Below are 12,916 nucleotides of genomic sequence, written 5' to 3'. Positions count from 1 at the left end.
ACTTGCGGTATATTTGTCTCACAGAGACATTAACAAGATGACTGCACTGAAACTTCATCAGTTGTAAATTGTTTTGATTTCTTTTGTCCTGCACTCTTTTAGCTGTTTCATTGAGGAAGAGTCATTTAATGCTCATATCATAACAAAAATAAAAATGCATGATAAGCCATTACTTATTTGTATTTTCTACATAAACTTAATAGAAGGCTCCAATGTAATCATTGATGATGTTATCCAAGATCTTGTTGCCTGTCCCATGTCAAGTTCTTTTGCCTTTAATGTCATATATGTACCATAAAAATATTTACAGGCATAATAATATTTTGATTCATTGTTTTTATGGAGTAGGCATGTTCAGTTTCTCTCAATCAAATACATTTATTCTTATCTGCATGGAAGATCTTGGCTTTAGCCCAATCATTCGATTGATTTCCTGCCGAACTCTATCATCTGATATATATGATCAGTACACACTGCAAGCAAGATTTAAAAATGGCTGTTAACGGTTTATGTGCTAGGAAAGTGAAGCTTTTTGACATTGATAGCTGATTAAATTAATCTTGGGTTATAATAACTTCATTAAATTTACATCTCATCATAATCACGAATTTCAGAATTGCAGCAACTTAATCAATAATTAAAAATGGCTGCTCATTGCTTCACACTTTATATATTTCAATTGCATGAACTTTCCTATAACAACACCTTGTCTATTCAATTCCTGATAGATTCAGAAAGCCAATGGTCAAACAAATTTCCATATCTAGAATTGATTAAGAATGAAGGAAAAACATTACAAATACTAATTCAGAGTAGTGTTAATAACAACAACACTTGATATTCAGAACCATTGATTGTGTTAGTAGCACATATTAATCCGATAATTAAATCATAGATTGACATTTGAAGTTCCTACTTTTTGTTATAGAGTAGACTAATATATTTGTTTCCTCATTCCCTCTGCTCGTTGTCCCACAATATTTGATTCACATCAACTTCTTAAAACATTATCTGCTTCTCAACTCTAACTGATTGATTGAGAAAATCAATGATCAAACAAATTCATATAGTTAGAACAACTTTTATATATATATAAAAAAGGAAGAACATTATAATTTATCTGAATGAGTAGTTTTAACAAGACTTAATTAACAATTAATAAGGTGTTAATTAGCCCTTCGTTATAGAAATAATTTGAATTTTCGCTTTTGCCTGTGAACTTTTCATATGTTAATAAAAAGAAAAAATTCGAGGAAATAGGCAATCCTTACTCAAGTTGTTGCATCTTCTTTTCTCTCATTTCTTCTTTTTATCTTTCTTTTTAGTCAGATTGCTTAGTTTCTAACTTTCCCTGTTTGAGTCATTGCGATGCCATCATGGATGACCTAACAAAGCCAAAACCATGAAATTTTATAGGTTTATGCTATTCAAAACAAACTGATTGTGGTAAAGTAGGGGAATTTTAATAGCAGTTTTAACCCTCAGGATATGTTATTGACTCACCTTTCCCACCGACTATTAATTATTTTTTCTCATAATTTATTATCTCTTGGCACGAAAGATTTTCCTAGCTGCTATCATCTTACCTTGGCTTTGCTTTGCTGCTTCTTTTTTCTGATTTTAAACAGCGGATGATGGAATGGAAATACCCCAATTCATAACCAATACCCACGGAATCATAAACAGGCTATTCTGGAAGAAGACGAAATGATAAAACTGGTTTCTTCAACAATTTATCTTTTCAAGTAATCTGAAATGGCTGACAAGCATGTATAGCTTCTTTCTCATTACTTATATCTAGGGATAAACTTGTTGTGCATAGTTAATTAGATTCTTCAATCATGTTGCAGATGCAAACAAATTACAGCTCAAAGCCTCCTGCTCTGGCTCTGCTTCAGATCATTACTAAGATGTACAAACGTCAGACGAAAATTATAGAAAAAATTAATTCACAATCAGCTGGGAAGTTAACATATAATAAATGGTTCTGGTGATGTCACACCCCAGACCCGAGACATGACAGACGTCGCATACCTGTAAGGTATAATCCTACAGACATGCAAGGCTCTAAAATACATATCTTAAACCATTACTAAAAGAGACTGATATACCTGAAGAATTTAGTGATTTATAAACTATATATGTTGACAGAATTTCCAAATATCATAATTCGACAATATTCAAAATTAAATCTCCAAAACCATAAAGCTACTAAGTCAAGATAAAAGTCTGAATACTAATTAAGATAGTTCGATGTTCATAATATTTAAATAAATCCTAGATAATTTAAGTGCTACTAAATTAAACATCACTCCCCAAAAATTTCGCGTGGTTGACCAAATCACAACCTGAAAAAAATTTGAAGGAAGGGTTGAGTCCAACTACTCAGCAAGTAACTAACATCCCTTCAGTCGGATTAAGCATGCTTAAAACATTCAGGGCAAAATATCATTTACAAATGCCAAGACAAAATATTGGGTAATCTTATTTGGAATCACATACTTCAAAATTTGCGCATTCAAATAACAGAACAAATATATTTACCATATTTAACTTTTAATGGTCTCCTGTAACATGCTACGACCACACTTAACCCCTGTGGCATAGGTCAGAAATAGAACCACAATTAACCCCGGTGGCACGGGTCAGAAGCATATCAAAGCAACCATTGGCTGCACTGAACATATATCACAAATACTATTATTCTGTAACCGGTAGTGCGGTTGGGAGATCGATCTCTAATCACAGAATACATGTCGACATGGCCAACATTAACCCCCATTGGCAGGGTCAGAGCATAGCCATACTAGGAGACAAAACAGAAATATATATTTTTAGATTACCCAAAGTTCATAAAACAGTATATAAAATTTCTCAAGCATATCTCATACACCTCAAAAGCATATTCGTTTCAAACTAAATATTTATGTTTATATTCGCAAAAACATATACGTATACATTATACCAAGTCATGAACAAATTTCTAATTCAGAAATCACGTTTTGCATAAACCACATTTTAAATCTAACATGTAAACTTATATACATATACATTTTGCATGCTCAACCCAATTTTAATAAATCATAGGACAAAATATTATATCTCATGTACAAATTCAGATTGAAGCTAATTTTTAAGGTGTGAAAACACCGAAGGGATATCAGTCACTTACTTGATCTCGTAAATTTTACTTTCAAGTAGCAAATCCGAAAATCCTCTTAGTAGCCTAGTATTTCGAGAAACACAAAAATCAGAACAAAATTTGCAAACAGATCCTACAATGCGACTTTTCGTTGACCATCCTAAGCACTTAGGGTGTGTAGCGACTCCTATTACAATTTATGAACTTTTTTTTTTTTGTTAATAAGGTAATATATTATTATTATTTATATTTTTGAATTAAACAAAATTTCCAATAAGGTTGAGAATTAAACTTAAATCATAAAATCAGTAAGGACTTTAAATTTCAGATAGAGAAATAATACTAATTTCACTTGTAAAAATCATATTTGTAATTAATTTCATAAATTTTGATATTTTAATAAAATCTACTAATTTAAGAAATAAATTTATAAAATATAAAGATACATACTTCTTAACATAAAAATACAGTAGAAATCACATATCCAATATTTATGAAATTTACAATAGAATTTATCACATAATAATTAAAATCAAATTTAAAACAAATTTTAAAAAAAGAAATTTTCTGTTTTCTGGAATTTCCAGAATCTGGATGGCCATTTGGCTTACTTCAAGCTCTCATATCTTTTAACCCGAATTATATCCAGTGATGAAATCAACATCAATTTAAAGTATGCATATCATACTACAAGACCAAAATTTGTTTCGATTAAAAAGACCACAAGATTCCTAAGTTTCGAAAGCCAAAATTCAAGAAATCATCACAGAAATACCCAGATTTCTGGGTTTCCAGTATCAATGAGCCTACTTTGAGGCTTTAATTCTCTTAACACAGGAAGCCTCTAACCAAGACATTGACGCCAAATTAAACATCTAATTTCATACTTCAAAAGCCCTCAAAGAAACGACCAAAAATGTCACCGAAATATGGAGTTCCGGTGACCCAAAGTCGGGCTGTCAAAACTGTTGAAAATCAGATTTCTAATTAACTTCAAAAATTCATATATTCCTAACCATAGGGCCAAACAAGATGCTACAAAAACCATTGGAAAGATCTTTTCAAGACCTTTCCATTGGTACCCATCATGCTACCGGAAAGTCATCAGAAAAGTGCCGGATTTAAATAAAAAAATATATATATCTAATTTAGGGTTTTTGTACCCAAATTATGAAAATATAATTCCCAAACATACCTTAATCAGCAATCTCTTTCCCTCTCCTCTATCTTTCTTCTTCCCTGATATTAAGTTTTTCTGACTGTCTGTTGTTTGAATCTGATGAATGAACTAACGTAAGTTGTTGTCTGTTCTTTTAAAACTTATAAACTACCTAACCCCACTAACTTAAATGGGATAAATAAACTGACCCTTAATCCCACTAACTTAAACGTGATAATAAAACTGACTTAATTAAACTTCTTCTTTTACTTAAAGACCCCTTCTTCTATTTTCTAATTATTAAGACACCCAAGGTCATAATTGTAAATAAATAAAATACTAAAATAATATCTACTTATTATCTTTATAAAACTATAACTTAATAATTTTAATTTAATTAATTTTTTTTATAATAAATACTTTGTGAGGGGTATTACATCCTCCCCTCCTTAAAAGGAGTTTAGTCCCTTAAACTCTTACCTTGGTCCTCAAAAAGATGGGGATACTTCTCTTTGATATTTTCTTCCAACTCCCAAGTCGCTTCTCGTTCTGTATGATTACTCCATTGGACCTTAACATAAGGAATAGTCCGCCTTCTTAGAACTTGCTCCTTTCTATCCACAATACGTAGAGGATGCTCATCATAGGACAAATCTTCTCTAAGTCTCAAAAGAGTTAACTCTTCCACATGACTAAGATCCGGAACATACTTTCTCAACAAAGAAACATGAAACACATTATGCACTCCCGATAGAGCAGGTGGAAGTGCCAACCTATAAGCCACCTCACCAACCCTATCCAAAATCTCAAACGGACCCACATAACGAGGACTAAGTTTTCCTCGAATCTCAAATCGCATTACTCCTCTAGTAGGGGAAACTCGAAGAAACACATGATCTCCAACCTCAAATTCTAACTTCCTTCTTCTATTGTCTGCATAACTTTTCTGTCTACTTTGAGCCGTACGAAGATGTTCTCTGATCAATTGAACCTTCTCAACTGCTTGCTAAAATAAGATCTGGACCCAATAACTGTCTTTCACCCACATCATCCCAACAAAGAGGTGATCTACACTTCCTACCATACAAAGCTTCAAATGGAGCCATTTGGATACTAGACTGATAGCTATTATTGTAAGCAAATTCCGCCCATGACAAGTGTCAATCCCAAGAACCCCCAAAATCCATGACACAAGCTCTCAACATGTCCTCAAGAATTTGATTAACTCTTTCGGACTGACCATCTGTTTGGGGATGAAAAGCAGTGCTAAAATTAAGTCTGGTACCCAAGGCTTTATGCAAACTCTCCCAAAATTTCGCCACAAATCGAGAATCTCGATCAGATACAATGGACACTAGCACCCCATGCAGTCTCACAATCTGCTCCACATACAACTCTGCCAACTTTTCCAACGACATTCCCGTACGGATAGCCAAGAAGTGAGCAGACTTTGTTAATCTATCCACAATCACCTAGATGCCATCATTACCTTTTGGGGTTCTTGGTAAACCAGATATAAAGTCCATAGTAATTCGTTCCCATTTCCATTCTGGAATAGGAAGGGGCTGCAACAATCCTGCTGGCCTTTGATGTTCAGCCTTGACTTGCTGACATGTCAAACATTTGGCTACAAACTGTGCAATCTCCCTCTTCATATTGCTCCACCAAAAAGTGTTCTTCAAATCTTTATACATCTTGGTACCTCCATGATGGATTGTATAATTACTATAATGAGCTTCCTCCAAAATTTCTCTCTTCAATACTGCATCATCAGGGACACAAATCCTATCATCAAACCTCAAAGAGCCATCATCATGAATCCTAAAGTCTGGTTTCAAACCAGATTCAACCCCAAGTTTAATGTGTTGAAGTCGAGGATCATCTGCTTGGGTTGTCTTAATTCGGTGAATTAAAGTTGGTTGTACTTGTAGGTTAGCCAGTAATGCTCCAGAACCATGCACACGTACACCAATATCCATCCTCCGCAAGTCCTCTAAAATCTGTTTTTGGAAAGTAATCATTGCAGCCATATTCCCAAAAGTCTTCCTACTTAAAGCATCAGCAACTCTATTCGCCTTACTTGGGTGGTAACTGATGGTCAAGTCATAATCCTTCAACAATTCTAACCATCTTCTCTGTCGCATATTCAGCTCCTTCTGCGTGAAAAGATACTTCAAACTTTTATGATCAGTAAAGACCTCACAAGACTCACCATACAAATAATGTCGCCAAATCTTTAAGGCGAAAACCACTACTGCCAACTCCAAATCATGAGTAGGATAATTCTCCTCGTAAGGTTTCAACTGCCTAGAAGCATAAGCAATCACCTTATCATCCTGCATAAGAACACACCCAAGTCCCTTTTTAGAAGCGTCACTGTAAACAACAAATCCCTTACCATTAGTAGGTATGGTAAGTATAGGAGCGGATACTAATCTTTTCTTTAACTCCTCAAAGCTCCTTTCACAGTCATTTGTCCACTCGAAGCGAACCCCTTTTTGTACCAATCTAGTCAAAGGCAAGGCAATACGAGAAAAATCCTCTACAAATCGCCTATAATATCCTGCTAAGCCCAGAAAACTGTGAATCTCTGAAACATTATTTGGTCGCTTCCAAGTCACCACTGCTTCAACTTTCTTTGAATCCACCGAAATCCCATCCTTCGACACCACATGCCCAAGGAAAGCAACACTAAGAAGCCAGAAATCACATTTCTTCAATTTAGCAAACAACTGCTTCTGCCTCAAAGTCTCCAAAACAACCCTTAAATGCTTTTCATGATCTGTTGAGCTAGGGGAATACACTAGAATATCATCAATAAAAACAACCACAAACTTATCCAAATAAGGTTTGAAAACCCTATTCATCAAGTCCATAAAAGCAGCTGGAGCATTTGTCAACCCAAAGGCATAACAAGGAACTCATAATGCCCATATCGGGTACGAAAAGCAGTTTTAGGGACATCTTCAATTCTCACCTTCAACTGATGGTAACCAGACCAAAGATCAATTTTGGAGAACACTTGAGCGCCTTTTAATTGATCAAACAAATCATCTATTCGAGGTAAAGGATACCTATTCTTCACGGTTGCCTTATTTCACTCTCGATAATCACTGCACAACCTCATGCTCCCATCTTTTTTCTTCACAAATAACACGGGCGCTCCCCAAGGAGATACACTAGGTCTAATAAAGCCCTTATCAAGGAGTTCTTGCAACTGCTCTTTCAACTCTTTCAATTCTGCAGGAGCCATTCTATAAGGAACTTTAGAAATAGGACCAGTTCCTGGAACCAAATCAATAGAGAAATCAATCTCCTTATCAGGAGGTAAACCAGGTAGATCTTCAGGAAAAACATCATGAAATTCCCTCACAATAGGAATCTCTTCAATCCTCAACTCCTTCATTCTAGTGTCTATAACAGCTGCCAAAAATTCTTTGCAACCACTAGCAAGCAATCGCCTAGCTTTCAAAGCAGAGATGACTCGCAAAGGAGTGTAAGTACCACTACCATAAAAACAAAAAGGCGTTTCCCCAGGGATCTCAAAGTCCACCCTTTTCCCTCGACAGTCAACTTTAGCAAAGTTTACAGCTAACCAATCCATCCCTAGAATTACATCAAAATCTTGCATATCTAAAACATGAAGATCCGCAAGCAATTCTCTATCATCAATACTTACCACACACATCTTACAAATCTGATCTGAAATAATTTCACCTCTAACTGGAGTGTCTACACATAATTCATAATCCAGAAGCATACAAGGCAAAGCAAACTTTCGAACAAATGCAGCAGATACAAAAGAATGAGATGCACCAGTATCAAACAACACATGAGCAAAAGCTGAGGCAACTAGCAGTGTACCTGAGACAACAGTGTTGGATGTCTCTACATCTGACTGAGTGATAGCATAAGCACGCCCCTGGGTGCGAGGTCTCCCCACTTTTTGATGTCCAGAAAAAGGTGCCTGAGTAGTCTGAACAACATGAGTGGGTTGAGTCCTTTGCGCTGCAGTTTCAAAGGTTCGAGAGTTTTGTGGCCTCTGCACAAATTGAGATTCTTGAAGGACTAAGGGACAATCAGCAATACGACGGCCCAATTGGCCACATCTAAAACAAGCACCAGTAACACGCCTACATTCAGCAGCTCGATGTCCTCCACCACACACTGAACACCTAAGCCCTTGTTGGGATGTCTTGCCATGGTACGATTGAGTTCCCCGAGGAGGAAGTCTATCCTTAAAAGTAGCAGAAGCTCGAGACTTTTCAGTAGTTTGAAATTTAGAAGGACTACTAAAAGCTCTCTTACCTCGAAAGTCTGAATCTCTACCCCTCTTTTTCTGAAAATCTTTCCTTGCCTCCTGAGTCTCTCTCCATACAGCATCTAAGGATTTTGCCCTACCAACCACTTCATTGTAGCTGATCAAGTGCAATGGAGCTAAGCCTCGGCGGATGTGAGCATTCAAACCATTTTCGAACCTCCTGGCCTTACTCTCATCGTCAGAAACCAGAGCAATGGCAAACTTGGACAACCGATCAAACTCAGCCTCATAGTCATCCACTGTCATACTGCCCTGAACCAGATTAAGGAACTCCCTCTCCAACTGTAACAACTTGCTTCGAGGGAAACACTTGGCATAAAAGGCAGTGCGAAAATTCTCCCAATTGAAGAACTCAGGGTCATTGTCATGAGTGCGCGCTACTCCTTTCCACTAATTATGTGCACTACCTTGCAATAGATAGACTACAAATCTAACCTTGTCCTGATCACTGGAACGCATGGCATCAAAAGCTTTCTCCATCTCCTCAATCCATAATTCTACATCATCCGGGTTTGTGGAACCCTTGAAAGGAGGAGGGGTTATCTTCTTAAACTCACCCAAAGCTTTTCAGTCAAAAGAATTGTCAACCTGTTGGACCGGTTGTAGGCGTTGTCGTTGCTCCCTAACCAAACCAGCTACCTCATGTATCAAGTTCAGCACTCTATCATCATGTCCAGCCACAACACCTTGTGTCCCCTCGATTGGGTTTGCAGGAGGTTGGTCAATTTCAATAGCCATCTGAGCATATGATGTTTCAACATTATCATGATTTTGGCTTAGAGGATTTTGAATTCTCTCAGAACGAGACCTCCTAGCACAAACTACTCTAGCACTAGCCACAAGTTCAGTGAGATTAGGTTCACAGTCTCGACGAGGAGGCATACTGATTTCTCATAATAAGAAAAATTAACATTAGCATTTTTTTTTTACACTACCACAAAGCAACCATAAAAGTATAACAAACATGAATGCAGGGAAAACGTCCCAATCTTTTTTTTTTTTTTTACCCATCTCTCGAATCTCGCACAAGTGTTATGTAACTACGTAATTATGCCTAACCTAGCTCTGATACCACTAAATCTGTCACGCCCCAGACCCGAGACATGACAGGCGCCGCATACCTATAAGGTATAATCCTACAGACATGCAAGGCTCTAAAATACATATCTTAAACCATTACTAAAAGAGATTGATATACCTGAAGAATTTAGTGATTTATAAACTATATCTGTTGACAGAATTTCCAAATATCATAATTCGACAATATTCAAAATTAAATCTCCAAAACCATAAAGCTACTAAGTCAAGATAAAAGTCTGAATACTAATTAAGATAGTTCGATGTTCATAATATTTAAATAAATCGTAGATAATTTAAGTGCTACTAAATTAAACATCACTCCCCAAAAATTTCGCGTGGTTGACCAAATCACAACCTGAAAAAAATTTAAAGGAAGGGGTGAGTCCAACTACTCAGCAAATAACTAACATCCCTTCAGTCGGATTAAGCATGCTTAAAACATTCAGGGCAAAATATCATTTACAAATGTCAAGACAAAATATTAGGTAATTTTATTTGGAATCACATACTTCAAAATTTGCGCATTCAAATAACAGAACAAATATATTCACCATATTTAACTTTTAATGGTCTCCTGTAACATGCTACGACCACACTTAACCCCTGTGGCATAGGTCAGAAATAGAACCACAATTAACCCCGGTGGCACGAGTCAGAAGCATATCAAAGCAACAATTGGCTGCACTGAACATATATCACAAATACTACTATTCTGTAACTGGTAGTGCGATTGGGAGATTGATCTCTAATCACAGAATACATGTTGACATGGCCAACATTTAACCCCCATTGTTAGGGTCAGAGCATAGCCATACTAGGAGACAAAACAAAAATATATATTTTTAGATTACCCAAAGTTCATAAAACAGTATATAAAATTTCTCAAGCATATCTCATACACCTCAAAAGCATATTCGTTTCAAACTAAACATTTATGTTTATATTCGCAAAAACATATACGTATACATTATACCAAGTCATGAACAAATTTCCAATTCAGAAATCATGTTTTGCATAAACCACATTTTAAATCTAACATATAAACTTATATATATATACATTTTGCATGCTCAACCCAATTTTAATAAATCATAGGACAAAATATTATATCTCATGTACAAATTCATATTGAAGCTAATTTTTAAGGTGTGAAAACACCGAAGGGATATCAGTCACTTACTTGATCTCGTAAATTTTACTTTCAAGTAGCAAATCCGAAAATCCTCTTAGTAGCCTAGTATTTCGAGAAACACAAATATCAGAACTAAATTTGCAAACAGATCCTACAATGTGACTTTTCGTTGACCATCCTAAGCACTTAGGGTGTGTAGCGACTCCTATTACAATTTATGAACTTTTTTTTTTTTTGTTAATAAGGTAATATATTATTATTATTTATATTTTTGAATTAAACAAAATTTCCAATAAGGTTGAGAATTAAACTTAAATCATAAAATCAGTAAGGACTTTAAATTTCAGATAGAGAAATAATACTAATTTCACTTGTAAAAATCATATTTGTAATTAATTTCATAAATTTTGATATTTTAATAAAATCTACTAATTTAAGAAATAAATTTATAAAATATAAAGATACATACTTCTTAACATAAAAATACAGTAGAAATCACATATCCAATATTTATGAAATTTACAATAGAATTTATCACATAATAATTAAAATCAAATTTAAAATAAATTTTAAAAAAAGAAATTTTCTGTTTTCTGGAATTTTCAGAATCTGAATGGCCATTTGGCTTACTTCAAGCTCTCATATCTTTTAACCCGAATTATATCCAGTGATGAAATCAACATCAATTTAAAGTATGCATATCATACTACAAGACCAAAATTTGTTTCGATTAAAAAGACCACAAGATTCCTAAGTTTCGAAAGCCAAAATTCAAGAAATCATCACAGAAATACCCAGATTTCTGGGTTTTCAGTATCAATGAGCCTACTTTGAGGCTTTAATTCTCTTAACACAGGAAGCCTCTAACCAAGACATTGACGCCAAATTAAACATCTAATTTCATACTTCAAAAGCCCTCAAAGAAACGACCAAAAACGTCACCGGAATATGGAGTTCCGGTGACCCAAAGTCGGGCTGTCAAAACTGTTGAAAACCAGATTTCTAATTAACTTCAAAAATTCATATATTCCTAACCATAAGGCCAAACAAGATGCTACAAAAACCATTGGAAAGATCTTTTCAAGACCTTTCCATTGGTACCCATCATGCTACCGGAAAGTCATCAGAAAAATACCAGATTTAAATAAAAAAAATAAAAAAATATATCTAATTTAGGGTTTTTGTACCCAAATTATGAAAATATAATTCCCAAACATACCTTAATCAGCAATCTCTTTCCCTCTCCTCTATCTTTCTTCTTCCCTGATATTAAGTTTTTCTGACTGTCTGTTGTTTGAATCTGATGAATGAACTAACGTAAGTTGTTGTCTGTTCTTTTAAAACTTATAAACTATCTAACCCCACTAACTTAAATGGGATAAATAAACTGACCCTTAATCTCACTAACTTAAACGTGATAATAAAACTGACTTAATTAAACTTCTTCTTTTACCCCTTCTTCTATTTTCTAATTATTAAGACACCCAAGGTCATAATTGTAAATAAATAAAATATTAAAATAATATCTACTTATTATCTTTATAAAACTATAACTTAATAATTTTAATTTAATTAATTTTTTTTTATAATAAATACTTTGTAAGGGGTATTACAGGTGATTCCACCATCATCTTGAGAATCGACAAGAGAAATCTATACATAAAACTATTTTGTCAACTTACATAAAATTATTTTGATTCTTTCTTTATCGTGTTTTTATTCTCTTAATTACGCTGAATTAATTATAGTAAGAAAAATGGGGCAAAATGAAAACGCTAATCTGTGATATAATTAATGAAAACATCTTATGAACAGTAATTTACGGTTAAAGTCTTCTTTTCCCAAGTAGGATTATGGATGGAAGGAGGGAAACTCTAAGACATTGCGCATACAATGAGTATATGTTTCTGAATTGTCATGTCGGACTTATTTAGTGTAAGAATGACAGATTCAAGCTAACTTCTTAACTAGCTTATAATTTATAGGTTCAAGAGTCACCAAAATCAACCAATCATGGTATAATTGATGGGGAAAAAGCAAGAGAAAGGATTCTCAAATTTTCATCCTAAAAAATTTTATTTG

At 34.6% G+C, this 12,916-nt stretch overlaps 1 protein-coding gene and 2 long non-coding RNA genes across 3 annotated transcripts; all 3 read right to left on the bottom strand.

The window, feature by feature from the left end:
• Positions 1-2,152: 2,152 nt before the first annotated feature.
• On the bottom strand, positions 2,153-4,576 carry LOC148761455 (uncharacterized). The gene is made up of 3 exons (XR_016027404.1): positions 4,338-4,576; positions 3,173-3,226; positions 2,153-2,348 (listed from the first exon to the last, which is right to left on the bottom strand). It is a non-coding gene; the product is annotated as an uncharacterized LOC148761455 (long non-coding RNA).
• Positions 4,577-5,773: 1,197 nt separating this feature from the next.
• LOC148761454 (uncharacterized) lies at positions 5,774-9,504 on the bottom strand. The gene is made up of 5 exons (XM_088808255.1): positions 9,262-9,504; positions 9,058-9,168; positions 7,416-9,012; positions 7,203-7,331; positions 5,774-7,104 (listed from the first exon to the last, which is right to left on the bottom strand). Exons 1-5 carry the CDS (start codon positions 9,502-9,504, stop codon positions 5,774-5,776), a joined length of 3,411 nt encoding a protein of 1,136 aa, XP_088664381.1.
• Positions 9,505-9,942: 438 nt separating this feature from the next.
• Positions 9,943-12,134, bottom strand: LOC148761453 (uncharacterized). The gene is made up of 3 exons (XR_016027403.1): positions 12,054-12,134; positions 10,883-10,936; positions 9,943-10,057 (listed from the first exon to the last, which is right to left on the bottom strand). It is a non-coding gene; the product is annotated as an uncharacterized LOC148761453 (long non-coding RNA).
• Positions 12,135-12,916: the final 782 nt, after the last annotated feature.

Source organism: Theobroma cacao, chromosome 7 (assembly GCF_053813885.1).
Source record: "Theobroma cacao isolate CCN51 chromosome 7, ASM5381388v1, whole genome shotgun sequence".
Taxonomy (NCBI): Eukaryota; Viridiplantae; Streptophyta; class Magnoliopsida; order Malvales; family Malvaceae; genus Theobroma; species Theobroma cacao.
This window is presented reverse-complemented; position numbering and strand designations above follow the sequence as displayed.